At 39.0% G+C, this 21,760-nt stretch overlaps 1 protein-coding gene across 1 annotated transcript; it reads right to left on the bottom strand.

Moving 5' to 3' along the window:
• Window positions 1–18,761: 18,761 nt before the first annotated feature.
• On the bottom strand, window positions 18,762–21,125 carry LOC116249269 (leucine-rich repeat receptor-like serine/threonine/tyrosine-protein kinase SOBIR1). The gene has a single exon (XM_031622491.2). The coding sequence runs from the start codon at window positions 20,977–20,979 to the stop codon at window positions 19,015–19,017; it is 1,965 nt and encodes a 654-aa protein (XP_031478351.1). The 5' UTR covers window positions 20,980–21,125; the 3' UTR covers window positions 18,762–19,014.
• Between the last annotated feature and the right edge of the window lie 635 nt (window positions 21,126–21,760).

Raw genomic sequence — 21,760 nt, 5'->3', positions numbered from 1 at the left:
TTTTCTTCTTCGTCTTAAAAGTGTGAGCCTTGTCCTTAACATCTAGTTGCTGAAACCGGATCAGCTGCCTTTGTTTGAAAGCCCTTTATCCGTTCAACCTCCCAACACTTGCATGGAAAGTCATGAGAGTTTGTTCTTTCGCTCCAACTCCTTCACATGACGAGCTGTTGGAATATTAATGAGAGGCCAATAATGATAGAAGCCAGTCAAGTTGTATGCATCTGTGACTTGGAAAAGTATTCCGCCTTCAGACAAGCCAGCAACTGATCAACTCAAGAAAGTCTGAGTCGCTTGACATGGGTTGGATCACTCAGACCAGGTTCAGATAATGATCCATCATACCAAAAGTAGATCATGATCGATCATACTAAATTCATATTTCATAGTGCTTAAAATGATTCAAATCCAGAACTGGTTATCTATTTCCTTTGCGTTCATCATCTCTGGATCGTGTGCCAGAACAACAGTATTATGGATTGCCTGCTTTGAACCTATCAAACTTCTATAATCTCCCATCAAATTTAGAAAACAGATAATAAAAGCGTAGGCCATCATAAGCATCCGAAACGACTTTAATTGCTTTCTTTATCAGCGCCTGATTTTACAAAAATTAAGCTTTTGCCTGGCAGTATTATCCAGTGCCGATGGAAATGGTCTATTGTTTTCGTCAATAACCATTCTGCATTCGAGACCTTGGTTCTGGACATGAACTTTTATAAGGATTCAAGCGAAAACACCATATTCAGAACTATTTGATGTCCCATTTTTATTTCAAACGCACCCCCACCTTGTTGAATGATGATATTATGCTGATCAGTAGCCAGCTGATTCAGATATATCTTTGTATCATATTTTGTGTTTGTTAAGGGATGTTCTGGTTCATGCTTTCTTTTCAAATCAAATGAAGGCCGCTTCCAAGTTTACTTACCTTCTTCGTTCACTGGGTAGCTGGAGTGGCTGATATAGTCTAAAATATGGAATCATGTCTTGATTACCTTTTCATATTTGGTGAACAAGAAATGTTGGCAAGTATGGATGAAGAGAATGCGGAGTCAAAGAGGGGCAGATAGAGAGAAGGGTGTTTACTGAAATGATTGGCTGAACAGGATGCTGTAAAATCAGATGAGAGAGACGTCTATGTGCATGAAACAAACCCTTAAAAGTGGGTCAAGCAGACAGATGTAGTGCACTAAAGGCTGTGTGCTCTACACACCCATGCACGTAACCACATCTCAGAGAGGGCTTTTTAACAGGTGAACGGAACTTTTGAAAAAAAAAAATGTCTAGCTTAAGGGCCTTTAGGTGTTTTTCGTAATAGATGAAAGGTATTTTTGTATGTTAGTTAGTTAAGGAACTTTCTCCGTCTAGAAACGTCCCAGAGGGGCTCATTTGGGAGTACTGACTAAAACTTGAGGGCCGGCCAAGAAAAGTTCAGTGTCATCTGTTACAAGCGCAAAAGATAAGCTTTCATTTGTAATTTTTTCATTCTATAAACAACATGGGAGTACTTATGTAAAAGAAAATGATCAGACGCATTTGGTCACACATAGTTGGTATTTTATTACACTAAACTATGAGTACATCCACGTACATACATACAACAACAGAGGACTGCCTTGGTTTTATTTATGGTTTATGGCGGATTAACAATGGCAAAGGATGAAACATGGATAGAGACGTAAGCGGCTGATCATCAAAGCAGCTGAAAGCACGAACAACACTTGAAAGCTCTACGTGATTTATTTAATCCGACGGCATATTAGTAGGGCAAATGAGGAGTTGCGCTAGTTTTTAAGGCAATAATATGTGCAATAGCATGCGAAGCCTGAGCAATATCCGCCTGTGCACCCATCTTCGCCTTGACAGACGTGCGCAGTTGCTGCTGCTAAAACACATCCCACTGAAGCTGCCACTTAAAGCAGTGCAGAGCGAGTCTTCAGCTTGTGCTGTTCCCCCTGATTTACAGAGAGAGAGAGAGAGAGAGATGATGGCAGGTCACAAACTATAGGTCGGATCGTAGGATTTTACTATTGTCATCACTCAGATTCGGATCGGTAGAACCGAGTCAGTGACTGCAGAACTTGGTCAAATATTCAAATAACCATAACATAAATCACTGTAGTTCAATTGAGCGAGTCAGGGCAACTTAAGGGTGAGTTAGGAGTGAGCTGAGCCAACCCTGACTGGCCAGATTTGTTGGCAACCCGAGCTGGAGTCAGGCCTAGTCAGGAGCGAGCCGAGCCAACCTTGACCGTGGCCAGTTTTGTTGGCAATCCAAGCTGACTAGGGCTGATTCTCGAGTCAGCACACTGCCTTTGCCAACTATAGTTCCTACCACTTTCAGATTTGTGCATGGAAAAGTGAAGTCCCAAATCTAAGAAGTGTCACGTATCTAGATTGGAAACAGTCCCACACGTAATACACTTTGGACCACCCAAGTGCACTCCGTGGGCAAGAGGAAGGCAGAATGACTTCACCTCTTGCAAACCAGATATGAAGAGCTTCAAGCGCTGCCTTCGATTAGCTATGTTGAAATATAAAAATTCAGCAAAACCACCGGATGTGGAAAAACTAACAAAACAAATATTGGATCAACATAAAAGAATGCCAAAACCAAAGACAGACCATTTGAATGTAGAACTGATCAGTCTGCCTGAGCAAATTAAGTCGGTTTCTGAGTCATGGTAGTTGGAATTGGCACATTATGAACGATGCAGGAGTTTTGGTTAGTGATCAAAATACCGAAATAGCAGATCGCCATCAAGTTGGATGTTTGATATAAACAGTCCTATTTGCAGCACTATTTGGTATGTGTCTTTATGAAACGTCCAAAAGAATTTAAATGTAAGTCCTGGTCCAAATTTATTGGATTTAAAGCAGTCTTAGTCTTTCCTTGCCTTTCTTTCCCTCCTTTGGAATAATTAACCTTCAATTTATTGAGAGAGATGAGAGAGAGAGACTTTCCAATTTTGTGTAGTTTGATGTGCCATGCAGTCTCTTTCAAGCCTGAAAGGCAATCTTTAGGAGGAAAAGTATTTCATACTATTGGCAAAGAGAGCCAAAGCTTTAGGTATAGGGCATGTTTTTGGTACTTTCTACGCCGTCTCATCCACGCTTCAACTTACTTGTGGATCGGTAAAATAAATAAGTGAATAAGAACTTTTCCTCCTCGTGTTGATTGCTAAGTGATCTAGTGACGAGACAGAGGATGCATGCTAAAATCTTGTTCTAGCTTCTTATTTTTTGTTTTGTGTATGTTCATCGTGTCTAGCCTGCATGGTATCAGCTGAGGTAAGTAATTAATCCTTGGCATCGTGTTCCTGTTTCTTGTTCTGGCATGTTCTCTCTTTTGCCCGTGGTTTCATCGTCATCTTTCGGTGCAATCTCAATGGACACCAGCCCTGATGGTTCAGTTGAATGTCGGGGCCAATCTGGTTTCATTGAAAAACTTGACCGAACCATCTATTGTGGCGGCCTCAAATCGAATGAGTTATGTTTTCACAAGATTTAATCACAAGTGTATGGTTCATCTCCAAGCCTACTGATTCCATTGCTGTTGATGGGAAGAAAACGTTGAATCGAAAATTTATGTCTTGGAAGAGTGCTCAGTAGCTGGTTAATCATGGCGTTTCTTATCATCTTTGGTCCTTTGGATGAGAATCATGCTGGGAAAAGGCAAAGTTGGTTATGGTCCATTCGACAATTTGTGTTAAATATTTTCTTGAAACTGGTTAATGTTACTTATCCGTATCAATGAAAGAAGCTTGTACTGAGCAAGCCTTGTAGAGTAATGTGAGATATCTTTTGCTTCGAATTGCATATTAAAAGGCAGTCATACGTTAATTGGACTCAGTCAAGTGTCTCTAAGAAAAGATATGACGCAGACTGCTGAAATGAACAATGACTACTGTTCATGCATTAATACATACAATGCTTTCTACACTATTTGAGTTCAATATGGACAAGTCATATGACTGTCATTCTGACTCATCACAAAGCAAATGAATATTAAATAATTCAGCAGTTGATCTAGATTAGAAATAAAAAAAATCTGAGACTCTCCTATATAGAAAAGTTTGATTTTGGATTCAATATGGCTTAAGATCTTCATGCCCTTCTTTGGCATTCGTCATTAAAAATGTGCCCACATAAGAATATATAAATTATGGAACCCGCATTTGGGTTTTCATCAATGCCATGGCGAGGCGAGTGATTGTATTCATGATGTAGCATATTGTAAATAGGTCAGATTGAGTAGGATACTACTGGATTTGGATCTCAGCACAAAATTCTATAAGTGGTTGCCAATCTTAATGCACATTTGGAGGTCATTTGGTAGGTAGCAGTGACACTTTATGATTGTTTTATGAATCTGTCAAAAAATTAACAGTAGTTCTAATGTTTTATGACACAAAAATTAACAGTAGTTCTAATGTTTTATGACCCTAGCATGATTTTTGAGACAAATTCATGAGATACTTACAAAGTGTTTTTGCTATCAAACAACCACTTACAAAACTCCAATTAATCTTAATTTTATATCTATATATCCCACAAAGCTACTGGTCTTGAAAAAACTACCAATATATATATATGTTAGATCTGATAAATATATACCAAAACTAGCAGGAAAATGCCCTTATAAGTTATATATAGAGGTAGAACCGATCAAATGGCCTAATGAGCAAATTAAGTCGGTTTCGGGGTCATGGTGGCTGGCATGTGCAGATTGTGAATATATCAAATCCCGATCTGACTTGAACAACTTATGAATTGTTTTGCTTAAGGACCCAAATGCCGATATCATACTAGAACGTCTTACTCATTTTCACGTCAGATGTTTGATTTGAACGGACCTATTTACAGCTCTGGTTGGTATGTGTCTTCATGAACGTACAAAAGAATTTAAATATGAGTCAACGCCCAAAACTCCGGATGGTAAGCCGTCTTAATCGCCCTTCTGGCCTCCTGTCCCTTCATTGGAAAAAATTGGCCTTTAATTTGGAGGATATTTAACAAGACATTGTTCAAGAAGTCTAATTAATATGGCTCGTTAAGATACACGCCATCAAGCACAACACGTCAAGGGGTTGTAGCGCATTGGGTGACAAAGCGGTTCACCTCATAATGAGACTTGTACTTAAATCCTGAGGTGGTCACTGTCACGTCCCAGTATACTAGCTTATCTTCTAAACCGTCCAAAACAAGTAATGTGAAAACCTTGAAGATAGTAGACAGAGGGGACAGTCAAATGAACCATTTGCCCTTAAAAAAAGACAAAAAAAAAAATCTAAGGAATGAGAGTGAGAGATTTGTCAATTTATATTTGGGTGTAAAAAGAAGTCTAAAGAAAGCCTCGACCAGTCACTACGAGGGCTTAGAATAGTCAATATTTTAAAAAATATTCATGAATCAGATCAGATTAATATTTAAGAACTGACATCCGATCCGATTTAGACTTGGTTTCAAATAATTTCTTATTGGAATTCAGTTTCAAATAGATTTCTTTTATCAAATATCTCTATATTTTGAGAGTTGGTTGATTTCCTAATATCTTATAGTGTAGTTCTAAATTTCTAATTCGGTTGTACATTTACACGTTATGTGTGGTTTGGGGTGTGAGAATAAAAGTTGGATTCAAATTACGAACAAAAATTAGGATTCGAATAGTGATATAAACTTTTCTTCGTCCAAATCAAATATGGTAAATGGTACACCAGATACAAATCCAATCGGTCGACATCCTAACATGGACACCTTTACTTTTTTTTTTTTTTCAAATATTATCTTTCCTTCTATCTTTTTGGTAATACTTTTTGTTTACATGTTGGTGGCACATTTCATTTGTAAAGCTGTTAGATCCTTATCAGATTCCAGCTGCTTTCTTTTCATGTCTTTCCAATGAATCCCTCAGGCTAATGCAAGGCCATTGGCATTCCATTCTCCAAACTTGCACAAGGGCCGGATTGATGCAATCGGCAAGCAAAAATGACCTGCCACCTAAAAACAGCTTCAATAATCAGTAAAATGACCACACAAACCCAGAAAAATGTATTTTTATATTGATACTTCAAGATGATAATCTTTTTTTATATATATATTGATGCCTCTTAAAAATTTTAAATTTTATAACTAACGTCCCTTAACTAAATTTTCTGGCCTCTAGTTAGCTACTCATTGCACTACTACATACGCATCCAGTAATTGTCACAAGTAAATCTGGCAACAAATGACAATTTTTTTTTTTCAACGCGAGCAACATTTATAAGATTTCTCGGTTCAAAATTCTGATTTTGGGAGGAAGACATCATGAGATTACGTTTGCTCATGACTGGCACTTATGATGTCGGCTCAAGCTTGACAACAATGAGCTTATCTCTACTTACCATAGACTTTTCTTCTTGATGATAGTCATCCATTGCCATGTGATGTGTTGCCAGAACTGCTTTTTTTATATGATAGCAATGTGATTCAATTTGACGAGATGGTGTTTACACCCCAAGGAAAAATGATAGAATTTGTTTTTGAAACGGAAACAAAATGGGTAGGGTGGGGATTTGGCAGCCTATTCATGTATTTTTTACCTGAGATAACTAAACGAAGGGCTATGTTCATTCTCAATGCATTTTTGTATTTCATTTAGACATCATCTTCAACCTATATGCAGTGTGGTACTTGGTAAAGTTTTATAAAAGGAAGAAATAATGAAAATGTATGACTTTTAAGAAAATATTTTCTAAGCCCATTTGAAAATGTGAATGAAATGATTTGGTGAAATGCTTTGGATGAGGTAATTTTAAGTTAGTAAATCATTTTAATTTTGGAAAAACTTTTTAAAATTGAGAAATCTTTTGAAGGCAATAAAAACTATGGTTGACCTTTGAAAACTCATTTTAAACATGCAATCAACTAGTGTTTTTCTTTGAATCTAAAGTAGGTTCAAGAAATTGCTTTAATTCGGTTACTAACTAGTTAGATCTCCACCTCGACTTGCTTAAGTTCCTTACAAAAGTTCTTGTGAGCATCCATGAATTACATAAATGATTGTGGATGCATAATTGCATGACTTCTATATGCTTAAAGACAAATTATTTATTTCTACCACAACATTCATGCAAAAGCATTTCTACCATCATATGCATATAAATTTTCATTCATTTGAGATATATTATTAATTAGCAACTTTGTCACCATGAAACTTTTTAAGGAAAAAGTTTTTGAAAATAAATTTGGGTTGTAGGTCACTAAGCATAGCTCCAATGTCAAACTCATGACTTCAGTTTTTGCCTTGATGGAGTCTATTTTGAGGCCAACAAAAATAAGAATTTAAGACAAACTTTGAAAGAGTGATGGAAATGGAAAGATGTCTAGAAAAGAGAGATTTAAGGTAGAGGAAGAGAGATTAGCGATATATATATATATAGGGGGGGAGAGAGAGAGAGAAAGAGAACCTATGAAACTAGAGAAAAAGAGAGAGTTTAAGAGAGGGAAACAAAGATTTATAGAAGAAAGGTAGAGTTATTAATAAAGAGAGAAAAAACAAATAAATATTAATAAAAGAGAGAAATATATTAAAAGGGAGAAAGATAGATTAATAAAAGGGGAGAGAGATACATTAACATGGGGACAGAGACATTAATAAAAGTTGAGAGAGAGATACACTAAAAGAGAAAAAGAGAGATTGATATATAAATATAAATATAAATACAAATAAATAAATAAATAAATAAATAAATAAATAAATATATATATATATATATATATATATATATATATATATATATATATATATATATATATATATATATATATTGGAAGAGAGAAATATTAAAAGAGAGAGTGAGGGAGAGAGAAAAATTAAAAGAGAGGAAGAAATATCGAAAGGGAGAAAAATAGGGATCTTAATAAAGAGAAAACTAAATAAGGAGAGCAAAATTAGTAAAAGAGAGAAATTTTAAGAGAAAAATTAAATAGAAAGGGATAGAGATTCTAGGAGAGAGAGAGAGAGAAGAAAAGAAAAGAAGAAAAAAAAGCTTTAATAACATGATATCTTGGATCTTTTTATGGAAATTAAGATTTAAGAGGTAATTTTAGAAATTTTCAACTTCATTATTTCTATGTAGGTCCGAGGAAGATCTTGAGTTAATAAGAGATCATAGGTTAAGTCTCCAAAGTCTCTTTAAGGGCTTATTTTTTTGAACTACTTCTAAAATTTAGCAAAATAATATATATATATATATTATTTTACAGATGAAATTATTTCATTTAATCTTATATGTACAGGAAAATATGTCCATCCCATTATTGGGTATGTGAGAGTGACTAAACTACGAAAAAGAAATACCTATTCTTGATAAAATCAATGAAGAAGGCTCCTCTTGTGCTTCAATCCCTTTGAAGAGATGTTTCTCAAGGCAGATCACTCTTTCTCAAGGCAGATCACTCTTTTGAGACTACTAATAAGATTGTTTTTTATCTAGATATAGATCTATGGTTTAGTTTTTGGATTTAGAGTTGGGATTTGGACTGGATCTAGATATGGATTTGGATCTGAATTATTATGAAACAAACCTCCAAATTTTAAAATTAGATTCAAATGAGTCCCAAGGTATAGTCGACAATCAAATAAGAGGGTACGTGGATCAAAATTGATGGAACTTGAAACATTTGGGTCTCGAACTTCTTGAAAAATTATTATAAATTTGCTATAAATATTTAATAAAAATATTAAATATAAACTTGAAAAATTTGGGGTGATTACACATGGTAAGGGGTAAATCATTTGATCAGAAGGTCAATCAACATCCGAATCGGTTTTACGATTTGCCTTCTGATCAGCTTCATGCATGTATACTGAAAATGTCCATATCTGTTCACTTGAGTTTCATGGCACCATTCGCGAGCTTGGATGGTTCTTCTTTCTCCAACTAAAAAAACCATCCCAAGACAAACCTGACACGGGGAATGAACGATGGTTTTTGGGGTGTGACAAAACGTCGAATGGCCTGACTTCAAGAGTTAAAAAAAAAAAGACTGAAAAGAAGACAGATTATAACGTGGCTACCGAACCGTCAATGTCTGCCCGGGAAGCAAGCAGCAGAAAATGAATATTCATGTAATAGTTTTCTTCGCAAGATGGCAAAGCCCCCTTTTCAATCTATGCACGATCTTCACTTTGCATGTTTGTTCATGCTCGTTAGATTTACGTCCTTCATCAGTAGCTTCATGCTCAGCGACCAAAGATCAAGAAGGCTTCGTTATGCAACAGCGGATGAAACTTGAAAAGAAGGACCATGAAACTTGGTTCCCCTTCTTCATTCATTCAGTAGGGAATGACAAGGAACAGTGAAACCCCCAGGCCCAGTTCATTCATGTGGTTCATCTCTCTCTTCCTTTGCATTTTTATTTTATCATCTGCAACAGTCTTCTAGACTCTAGAGCGGTGTCATTGATGATAAATGTGAAACTACAGAAGAACAAGACAGGGAAAGCGCAGGCATCACCCAAGTAGGAATGAGAAATCGTGAATATTGCCCTGCCCCTTCAATGTCTTCCTCCCTCTCTATCCCTTGCTCGATTTTTACTTGATTGATTTCTATTCTACAAGTAGAAGATGTACTCGTGACATGAATCAACTGGACAGGTTACAAAGGCGAGGTCTTGAGCTCGCTAATGTGAAGAATCACTCGTTGCATTTGGAATATAAATGATCCTATGTCCCTTGCACTTAGGAGATGATAGTTAATTAAGTCTCTATCTCGTCGGAGCCTTCCCATCAACATCCCTTCTTAACTAGGATATTCCAGGAGTTTCTGCTAGGACTACTCGATCGATATACGAGCCAGCCACCTAAGTTGAAAGATTCTTTCAAAGTAAGTATTAAAAAAAAAAGAGCTTCAAAGAGGTTGGCGCAAAGTAAACATTCAACAGAGGATCTTTAAAGAGGTTGGCAATAAGATTGCTAGGCGTTTAGTTTTTGTTTGGAACTCTTATAGCGTCACTCCTTTATGCTGCAAAAGATGGGGCATCAAAATATATCATGTTAAAACATAGCAAAAAAAATCACTGGAACACGCCAAAAACGGCCTTAGACCTTATAACCTTCCATCTTATAAGTCTCTCAATCCTAGAAGGAAAGTTACCATGCCCATGTTCAAATATTGAATTCGGAGCAGAGTAACCACATTATCCTACCTTAACGAATCTAACTGGAATTAAAAGTAAATATCGTAATCACTTGAAGATAAAATCACGCGCTAACTTTTTTATTTTCAGAATCACTGATCCATTGGTAAATCCTTTCCCAGAAGTCCCCCTCCGTTTCTAAACCCTGCCTCCGCTCGCCTTCTTACTCCAGTCTCTTCTTCATGGAGGGCGGGGCGTCGATACGTCCTACCAGATGATCATTGCTTCCGTTTCTCCACGACTGACTGTTCTTCCACTTCAATGAGTCTCCACCCCTCGATTTGTACCTAGGAGATCGACCCCTCTCTTCAAATGGCTAATGCCTTTCACAGATTTCTTAAGAAACCCCATGCCTTTGGACTTATCAATGCCACCAAACTGACCTCTCCTCTTCTGTCTCACACTTCTCTCAGCGGGAATCCAGTCTCTGCTGCTAGTATCTTAGGAAACAGAACTACCCAAGTCGTTAACCCCAACCAAGACGCCGTAGATTTGTTTCGCAGTCATATTTTACCTGTTTTCCCTCTTGGGGTTCAATTGAATCCCGTACCCTCAAGTAGCTCGGAGGAACTTCTGGAAGATGGTGAATCTGTTGACGTGGAGGAGCACGTTATTCGTGCGGACAGTGTTAAAAAGAAGAGGAAGAAGAAGATGAACAAGCACAAATATAAGAAGCTGAGGAAGAGACTGCGGCGGAAGACTTAGGTTGGTGTGTCTCCTGACAATGGAAATATGGGGGGTTTTGATCTCTTTGTACAAGAGGGATGCATTTTTTTTATTGCGCGAATCGCCCTAACATTGTGGTGTTCGGCTGCAAAAGTTATCTTCTGTTATGCTGTTTTAGCATGTTCGAGTAAATTAATTGACAGCTTGACAATTTTTGGAGCGGTATTTGTAGGATTGTTTTTTCAATTTCCTTTTTGTCAAAGATTATCTGGGATGCTTCCCTAAAATAATTTTTCCTGGATGTGCCACTTATACTTCCTACAGTATTTCTTTTCATTTGATTAGAGAAACATTCTGCTGAATACACAATTTGAATCATTCTATGATATGTGAACTTGGAAAGTTTGGGGTTTAAAGCATCTTATGATTGTTTCAGCGCATGTAAATCGTCGGTTGTATAAATATGCCCAATCAGCTTTTAGTTTCAGTTTTCATGGTGTGATTTTGTTGCTCAGCAGTTGCTGTTTTACTTACTCAATAGTGAGGCGCAGCACCTGTTTTGGGACTTTTTCGACATAAGTTTGTTCTTTAAGCCATCTCATTGGCTTGAGGGTTTACTATATCATCTCAAGGCCATTTTATTTTGCTTCATTAGTTTGATGCTGCATTTTTTTATATTACTGAATGCTTGCTAGTTCTAGAGCTCCCATTGTCATCTATTTAAGCAAAATTTTACTGACCTGTTTATCCTTTATGAGTAAGCATCCTGTTGATACTCATATTAAGTTGTTAAATGTAACTTTTTGGATGCTCACAGGGTGGTGAAATTTGTTGGTGAAATTTGTTGGTGAAATTTGTTAAGTTCCATTAGTTTCATCATGATGTTAGATCCAGTTGGTAGCAATTGGTTATCTTTCATGTTCATGGGTATCTCTATGAGACGAATGTTTTAGGCATCCAGAACGAAAGTGTCTACAGTATTTGTAGATTAAAACTGGATCTTGCTTATATCGCTATTTAGATGACACTTATTGAAGAGTATTTTATGAGATTTTCATCTTAAGTGATCAAATCACATAACAAATACCTTGTTGGCATACCTCTTTCCTTGGTTTCGTTGGTGACTGATCAGGCTGGACTTGGGTGATATGGAACGAGGTGAGTGACATCTGTGATATTTGAATGTCAGTGTCTAGACATGGCATCTTGTAATATACTCTTAAAGAAGCCGATTGGACTAAGCATAGAATAAAGTTATTGTGAAGCTTGAAAATCTTTGCTTCAGGATGCCTCTTCCTGCATGTACGTCCGCACAAAAATATTTTCTTCTTGGTACAACTCTGACGCTTGATCTTCCTCTGTCAGTTCTGAAAACAGGTAGTAATAAGATTGAGGAAGTCCTTAAAAAAAAAAAAAGAGTTATGGAAAATCTGATAGTAACGTCCATCTGGCTACCTCTTTTTTTTAAAGGAAAACTTAGGTTGCATGTGATAAAATTCATAACTGAACTTTTCTCTTTATGTGGTGGTTATCACAATACTGAAGATCATCATGGTCCAATTATTCAATCAGATGTGTTACTAACTAGATCTTGAGATCCATGGAAAGCATGGATAGGATCTCCTGTAGCTATTGGAAGAACTTGTAGTGAAATTGGGAATATTCGGTTTTGACACATTTGGAGTTTTGCTAGGTTTGATTGGATGGGTTCTCTTGTAGATTTTGAGAGAACCTTTACTGAAATTAAAAATGTCACCTTCCAAGTTACTAAACCAAGGACTGCTTTTCCTCTTTATTAGTGTGCCGTATGTAAGCAGAACATGCGTATTACTGATACTGGGTGCACAATGGTCACTAGAATGTTAATATGAGAAACAACCCAACTTTGGAGGAACAAGTTGATCACCTTGATTGGATTTCTTCTAAAAGGCCTTTATGAAGTCACGTGACATGTGGTAAAAACAATGTAGTCATTCGTGGGTAAAAACAATGTAGTCATTCGTGGGTCTTGCCCATTTGTTCATATTTTAAATTTAAAAACCTTTTCAAAAAAATGTTATTGGGGAAAATGACTTACTTGACTGCAGATTAGTTTCTGAGGTTGGTTATTTTAGGCAATAGTGGGACCCACACAATTAATATGTCTCTTAGTCATTAAATATCATTATTTATGCAAAAAGTCTGAAAAGCATCTTTTCATTTGTTTTGGCTGTTCTTATTTGATGACTTATTTGCTTGGTAGAGGGAGGATTAGGGAGCTTCTCCATAGGTAGTTGACTGTCAGATAGAAAACACTCTCTGCATGGGTGTTCCATAAATGTACATATTGGTATCCTGAATTGTAACGGGTGGTACAATTGGCATGGTAAATGTTGTGCCTCACCAGAAGTTAGGGCATCTAGAAAACCTGAATATTCATCAGGTTATTAATAATCTTAGTAAAATGGAAATGTTGAGTCTTGCTAATTCTAGCATCCAGTTAAGGACCGCACAAACACGTTCTACCCCCAGACAACGAAAAACAGGAAGAGTGAGCTAGAAATTTATTCTTGCTAGTCAGTATCGTTTATGAGCATATTTTTTTTGTATCTTGTTATCATATTAGCTGTTGATGTTGACAACTTAGCATTTGCATTAGCAATTTTATGGTTAATAGATATGATTCTGCTACAGTTGCATAAATTTAGTGCATGTTCAGCTTACTTTATCTGCAGCCTTTTCTTTTTCCTAAACATTTTGTTACTTTGATTTTTTCTTGCTGTGAGATTTTGTTAGTTTTACCCAGCATCTTGAACTGAACCCACCAGAAATTCATGCTGGTAATTGGTTATTTCACTGAGAAGAATCAAAGTACCTCATCAATATTTTTGTTCTGCTTTCATGTTCAAGGTTGGGCTGAAAGTCTTGGTCATCCTATACACAATTCACCATTTTCCTAGCAGGAAATGGCTTCTTTCAATAATATGGAGGGCATGTGAGGACTGATGCTAAAGATAATTATTTGGGTGATTCGTTAGACTGGGAGGCTGCTTAATGATGACATACTTACAAAATCGATTACTAAAAGAAATCGCCAGTGAGCATTGTGCATACACTGGATAGTTGTGTCATGTCAAATTGTTAATCACATAAACAATAGTTAATCTCATAATTTACTCTTCAGTTTGCCAACATGCTGTTGCTGTGAGTACTTAAAATTAACATGCAATGAATAATTCATGTTTCCTGGGGCTTTGGTTGTTAAGTATGGCATTTCATAAATTGTTGAAGAAGGTGAAGGCCTTCCTGGTTAACAGAAAGGGGTAGTTGGAAGGTCGCACTGAAGCAAAGGTTAGAGGTTCAGCAGTTCCATTTTGGAGATGATGAGTATGCATAAGGAGCAAGGTTTCTTTGAGAGGAAGAAATGCCAAATGCCGATAGACAAAATGTTTGGAATCAGTGTGGAGATCAACTTCAATGCTTCTGTGTAAACTGCTTGGAGTGGGGCGAAAAAATGAAACTTGTACTCAAACTGATTTATTCTGTTTGGAGAAATATGAGAAACACAATGAGGCTTTGTAGTGAAGAATAAGCTTGTAAGATATGTAATCAAATTTAGACTGTAGGAGGTTGAGGCAAAAGGCCAAACTGCTTATATCTCTTTGGAAAGAAATTGTTCACGTGTGACAAGCTAAAGTTGTTCATGTGTAGATTTGATGCTTTCAAGAAGTTCCTGGAACTGAAGTGCAAGCATGGTTGGAAGGACTCTCCTCTTCCATTTCTTGTGCAGGTGTCTGTTTGGGACTGAAGAAGCGCCTTTCATCCCCTTGTGCAGGGGGAAAATGGTTATTAAAAATCATATCAGGTGCTGTTTGATTCACTTACTAGTTACCACATGATTCATAGATTTGAAACACAACAATGTGATTTAAATTTATTTGTATGTGATGCAAGAACATGTTGCTTGCAGTATTTTTTACGATGGGATTGTTTTTTGAGCTTTGGTAGACATGTGTATGGACATGATAAAAGTATCTGTCTAAAAATCGTCACATTCACAGTCACAGATTTTTGACAGATACTGAATTTGTAGACTATTTCTCTGATTTTTTTGATCGGTGGGACATCCTTGTCTGCAATTCTGTTGACATGTGTTTAATGTAACAACATACAATAATAATCAAATTGATTCTACTTAACAAGAACAGAAGTTGGAAGCAATGGTTTAGGATCTTTTGGATCAAGGATGACTATATTCCCTTTTCTCATTCGATGTCTTCTGAACAACACAAATTGGTTGTACCTTCACCTTGGGAACTGAGTATCAATTGGTTGTAGAGGGTAAGAATTATTTCAAGACATGGTTTCATCATATTATCAACTATTACGCTGCATTGTTTTTGACTTTTTTTCTCTGTGAGATCTACAAGAGCATGAGTTTGATGTAACTGGTTTGAGGAATTTGTTGACAAGATCAATCTTGAACTGGTGGTCAACCCGTAAGAGAGACTGTCTTGTGGCTTTTCTCTATGTTTCTTGAGGGCATTATGTAATTGAGTAAGCAGGAAGTGATGGCGGTGATGTTAGAATTTGATAAGAGCAAAATAAATTTGAAATAAATGTGAAGTATTTCACTGATTTGGATTCCTAAGATCAGGAGTCAAGCATTTGTCCCATATGATGCTGAAAATACTTTGTTGCAAGGAATTATTCCTAGTTAGTGGAGTAGATTTTTAGTTGCGCAACTGTCTCTCTTTCTCTCAATTGCATCTCTCTCATTTGCCATGAGTTTCTGTGTGTTGCTTAGAATGTATGAGGTTTGTAGTTGTTGATGTAACGACGTTATCATATGATGAATTGGCCACAGATTATTTGCAGCCGGCCAAGGGAAGGAGAGTCATGATATTGCCATATTGCTGTATGCTTAATGCAGTCCTGCGCTGCCAGGTTTTTAAGCATATATATGTGACCGGATTAAGGATTATTGTTTGTTTTGTATGTTATGCTTGCAATTGATCTATATCTTCCGGTAATATGATGACTCGATGAAAACCTCATCTAAAAGACTAGTAAGGATTAAGATATTGGTTGATTTTCTGGGGATGATTACGTTATTCAGAAGATATATTACATAGTGTCTCCATATTCTCTTGTATAGAAATCATTTGGGGATGTCTAAAAGTGGAGACCTTCTCATATCTTCAGCAGCAACCTTGTGATGGTGCAAGACTGGGTGGTTTTTCACAAGTTCTGCAGAGCTGAACTCTGTTTGGTCTGTCATGCGCAAATCAAATACAGCCTCCAGATCAACCTGATCCTCATTTCTGGGGAAGCATTTGCTTTTGTAATGTTTGGTCCACATCATCTTCTTTCTGACTTTACATGAGCAGTAGTTAGGCCTCCGAATTGGTTCTTTTCAAAAGGCATTTGACGTTAAGACAGACCTCTACAACTTTATGCCAAACAACACATTTCAGTAAAATTTAGTTGTCATTCCCCAATTTCGAGGTGTTTGAGAACAACTCTCGCTGGCCAAGCTGAAAATGGATTATCCTATGCTCTTCTCAGCTGTGTGTGGTTAACTCAGAGGCACTGGCATTGGTAGCTGACATTACTACATCAAGAACATGATGATCTTTTTATCCCTACAAGGACTTAATGCTTGTTTGAGTTTCTTCAACCATGCCAAAGGAAATACAACTGGATCTTTTTCTTTTATTTTTCTTTTTCCTGGCTTCCATCATGATTAAAAAAGACATCTTCGGCTGGTCTTGGAGCTGACTTTATCACTGACGCTACCAATTGCGTGACAGAAGAGTCTGTGTTTCTTCCTCAGATATCCAAAGTTCTCTACTGGTGGTTCCATTGCGGAACAAACATGGACAAGCCTCGTATGTGGGGCTAGCTTTGAAGACACTATGGGTTGACACTTTATGCTGTAAGGGTTTTCAGGGATGTGGGACATGTTATCTCCCGCTCCGATGCAATCTCTGCTTCTTGCAAAACGAAAAAGGATTGCTGCATATTTATTGTCATGGTTCCTCTCATGACTCTTGCAACTGAGAAGACAATCCCTGTTGATTAGTGGAAGCCTTCTTGTTTCTGTTATTAGAAACCCCAAGTGTGGTCTTTCACTGTGGGCTTTGGTTATGAGGACAATTATTGAAGCAGCATCGAAGATTCTTGGCTTCTTCCCTGTTGTCCATCTCAGCATTTCATATTGCTGCCCGGTGGCCAAAGCACGGTGCTGCTGCACTTACATATTGTGAATGCTACGGCTGCTGGTTCTTAAAATATGAAAGTTTTATGGGGACACAACTAAAAGCGATGCATGATAATATGTATCGAAGGTTCTGCTTCTGTGATCTGCATGGTCACAAGTTTTTCCTGGACGTATGAGCTTGAGTAGATCAGTATTTACGAGTTAGAGAAGGAGGAACGATGAACAACTTGAACATGGCATAGTGAATATGTGTCTTCCAAGTGTCTCTACATTCAATCAACTCTACGTTTTCCTTCCTTCACTGAGACAAAAGGTAGTTCTATGTATCAAATTCTAGTAATCGGACATTTAGAAAGATGGAGGTAATGGCCGGACCAGTTTTCTTGGTTTATCATGTTCTTCCTCTTGTTTTTTTTTTAATTGGTTTAACCCGTCCATGGCCATACATTTATAGGCTTTTGATGTTGGGAGTGTTTTCTAGCCAACTTCTTGACATGACAAGCTGTTGAAATATTAATGAGATGCCAATAATGTGGAAGTCAGTCAAGCTCTATGCGTCTGTGATTTGGAAAAGTATTCCGCCTTCAGATAAAGCAGTAACTCATCAGATCGCATGACATGGGTGGATCACTCAGACCAGGTTCAGATAAAGATTCCTCATACCAGAATGGATCATGATTATCATAGTGCGTAAAAGGGTATGATTCAAATCCGGAGCTGGTTTTTTATATCCTTCTCGTTTATTATCCCTGTATGATTGGATCGTATGCCAGAATAACAAGATCAGGGATTGCCAGCTTTGGACCTATCAGACTTATATAATCTCACGTTGAACTTAGAAAGAGAAAAATAAAAACCTAGGCCATCACATTGGCCGGCCATGATCAACATGTTCAAACCCATCTATTTAGTCACTAGAGAAGGCACTTTACCTGATAATGAGCTGGATCTGGCCTTGGCCTTTACCTGATAATGAGATCAGGGATGGAACTTGGTTTTGACAAAAAGGGGGAAGTAGGTGAATGTTGATGTAATTATCTTTTAGGCCTTGTTTGATGCACATAAAAAAAAATGCAGGGTAAAATTACCATTATATGACATGGAACTTTTTCCGTGGACTTTAGGTCTGACTTTTTTGCATGGGAATTTTTTCCCATTTCAAAGAAAAATACATGGTAAAATTTCTTTTATTTGATGCTGTAGCCTGTAGGGTAAACCATACAAATTTGAAAATAAATTCATCCTGCACAGATTGTGCAAACAGAGCCTTAACGAACTGGCCACCATTTTACATGCATTGAGATTCAGATCGTATGGCATTCTTGCCTTAATAATTTTTTACCGTCATAAAGTAAAAAATACGAGCCCCAGGGAGCTTGAACGATGTGTTGCCGATTCATTCAGTTGTTTACCAACCATGTATCTGCAAAAGAAAACCAGTAGTTCTCCAAATGCAAAAAAAGTTTAGGGAAAAAGGAAAAGGATAGCACCTGTCCACCTTTTCTATCTTGGGAGAATGAACACTTCTTGTGGGATTCAAACCCATGATGTTTCCATCTACTGATGCCATTTAAAGTTACGCCACTCAGTATTTATTGGTAGGTCAAGACTTCTCAAATGGAGAAACTGGATTTTTAGTTATATATATATATATATATATATATATATATATATATATATATATATATATAAAAGAGAGAGGGAGAGATGCAACTAATTATTTTTCTCCTAGATAAGATTCCTAACATGAAAGGTGACCATGATAACTAACCAAGCACCACAACCCCATAAATAGTACACGGAAGATATTCCTTTACTAACTTAGAACAACAAGCATACAAGGAAGGGTCTATACGCTGCAACTGGTAGTAGGACTGTGTTCTGTGACAAGAAGTAGCTTCACGAGGTGTACCCATTGCTGTTCTGCAGTTTACTTGCAGTAAATGGAAGTATACAACCACTTACTTGATCTGAGCTAGCATGATGTACACTTCCTTGCTGTTAGGCCTGCTCTTGGCTTCGTCAAAGGTGCAGAAGCAAGCAATCTTGAGAACCAGAAGCATCTGCTCCTCGAAGCCGGACTCAGCGAGATTGGGATCAATGGCTTCCGCCGGGGTTTTGGAGGACATCACGTTCCTCAGCCACTTTACCATGTTCATCTCTTTGGTGTGCTGAAAGAACTCATCGGATGGCTGCTTACCAGTTACCATCGCGGCCAGCACCACCCCGAAGCTGAAGATATCGCACTTGTCAGTGAACTTGAGTGTCTGGTAATACTCCGGAGCAATGTAGCCGAATGTTCCGGCGACATTTGACGTGGTCGCGTGAGTGTACATGTCTGGCATCGACTTCGCCAGACCGAAATCGGCGATCCTCGGCTCGAGGTCGTCGTCAAGGAGCACGTTTGCAGGCTTCAGGTCCCTGTGGATGATCCTAGGGCTGTGGTAGAAGTGCAGGTACTTCAACCCTGCGGCAATTCCCAAAGCAATCCGATGCCTGTCCGGCCAACCCAGCGGTTTTTTCCCCTCCGCAGCATTTGTTAACGCGTTCTGCAAACTGCCATTTTCCATATACTCGTAAACGAGGTAGTGGCAGTCAGGACGCGCCACAGAGGCTAGCAGAGGAAGCAAGTTCCGGTGTCGGATGTGGCCAACCGTCTCCAACTCCGACTTGATCTGCCTCATCTTCTTGTCCAGATTCTTCGTGTCTTCCTCGGTGAGAGTCGCCGGGTCCGTCGCCGGATGATGCACCTTTTTGATTGCGATCATTTTGCCATTGCCGCCAGGCAATGCGGCCTTGTAGACCTCTCCACAGCCACCTCTTCCGATGATCTCCAGTGAGGCGACGCCTTCCTCGGATTCAAGAAATGCAAGATGCTCTGCTTTCTTAATCAGGGGACTGTAAATTATGGGACCGGTCTGCTTGTTTCTCCCTCGAATTATCTTCACGATAATCCGGACGATGACGGAAAAGATGACGCCGAAAACCATTCCGAGCAGCCATCCGATGGCGAACCCGAGTATCCAGAATCTGTGGTTGTGCTTATGCTCAGAATTCTGATGGGGCTGTGGAGATGGAGCAGGGGAAGAAGATAGGGCACTGGATCTCGAGGAGCTATTCCTCGAACGGGTCGAGCCATTGAGATGAGCGGATGGAGGCGAGTCAGGGGACAAGTTCTCGGCGGACAAGAACCTCTTCGGCGAGAAATTCTTGCGGGACCTAATAGACGGGAGCATGCCACGCGCGGAATTGCCGGAGAAACGCAGCCTTTTTCCGGTGGAGCGTGAGAGTGAGAGCGGGACCTCCTCTTCGAGGTCGTTACCTGAGAAATCGACCCACCGGAGCCTGGGTAAGTGTCTCAATTGGGAAGGGATCTTTCCCACGAACCGATTTCTGGAGAGAGAAAGGAACTCGAGGCCGGAGAGGCGCTCGAGAAACGCGATCTCGCCCGAGAATCTGTTCGTCGAAAGGTCGAGCGAGCTGAGTCGCCGGAGCAACGAGAGCTCGGGGGGCACCTCGCCCGAGAGGAGGTTTCCCCGCAGGTTAAGCTCCTGGAGCTGCTGGCACCCCCCAATTTCCGCCGGAATTCTGCCCGAGATCTCGTTGCCGCGAAGCGACAGTACCTTGAGCGCCGCCAGGCCTCCGATCTCCGGCGGGATAACACCTTGGAGCCGCTTCGACTCCAGCACGATCCGGGTGACCCGGGTGGTCTGACTGATCGGATCAGGAAGGGTCTCACAAGTGATTCCGGTCCAGTGGCACGGGCTCTCCGACGTTCCCCATAGGGAGCGGAGGCCGGCCAAGTGATTCCTCAGCGAACCGAGAGCGTTCAATTCCTGCGTTGACAGAGCGCCGGAGGCGACACCGACGGATGCCAAAGACACGAACAGGTTCACAAAGAAGAATCCAACCGGTCTGTTATCCATCTCGAACGCCGGGGAACTCAGGCAAAGTTCCCGGCGAGGAAACGCTGCGAGGACTGCGACTCGTGTTCCATGTCGGCAATAATAAGGAGGCGGAGGCCGTGTCGAAGCTGCTGAACGCTGACTTCGTCAGGTCAAAGAGACTGCCGTGCATGACTTACTTGTCCAAGGGCCGGCAGAATGTGGACTTCTGGTACCACTTTTCAAGCTTTCGGACCTTCGAATCCGTTTGATAGCATCTAATTTCAAATCCGAAGTTGATCTGAAATCCATAAAATCCAAAATTTTGAAGCATGACTCCAAGCAGGGCCGCTTTTTACATAATTCATTTTATGCCTTTTTTTTAAAAACATTTGTTCGAATATGTAGTGACTTTTTAACTTTTTTGGGGATTTTAAGTCCTTTCACAAAATCCTAAACTTTTCCATCTTAGGCATACGTAAAGCTGGGGTTTGGATCCAATTAGATTAGATATTAGACCTGAAGCTGGGGATATGGGTCCGACCCTGATGGTTCTTTTGTTGTGGGGCAGTTGGCGTGTGAGTAGGGACTGGTCTCATAAGTGCCGTTCCATCAATCAAACAGACAGGAGAGAAAGGGAGGGAACGCTGTGAAAGATTGGTACATAGATATTAAAAACAAAAGTGAAAGTGAATCCTATTAATGTGTTAGGGATCTAGGTTTCTAGTTTCCTTTTCGTGGCCGTTATGTTCCTGTGTCTTAAGGCGGTAGGGCATGACACCCAAGCTGAAGGGTGTATTGTTGCTATCGCTGACACCAACGC

This window comes from Nymphaea colorata, chromosome 2, assembly GCF_008831285.2.
Source record: "Nymphaea colorata isolate Beijing-Zhang1983 chromosome 2, ASM883128v2, whole genome shotgun sequence".
In the NCBI taxonomy this organism is placed as follows: Eukaryota; Viridiplantae; Streptophyta; class Magnoliopsida; order Nymphaeales; family Nymphaeaceae; genus Nymphaea; species Nymphaea colorata.
This window is presented reverse-complemented; position numbering and strand designations above follow the sequence as displayed.

What these genes read in the sequence shown, in the direction of transcription:
- LOC116249269 (XM_031622491.2), bottom strand. Translation starts at nt 20,979, where the DNA reads ATGGATAACAGACCGGTTGGATTCTTCTTTGTGAACCTGTTCGTGTCT.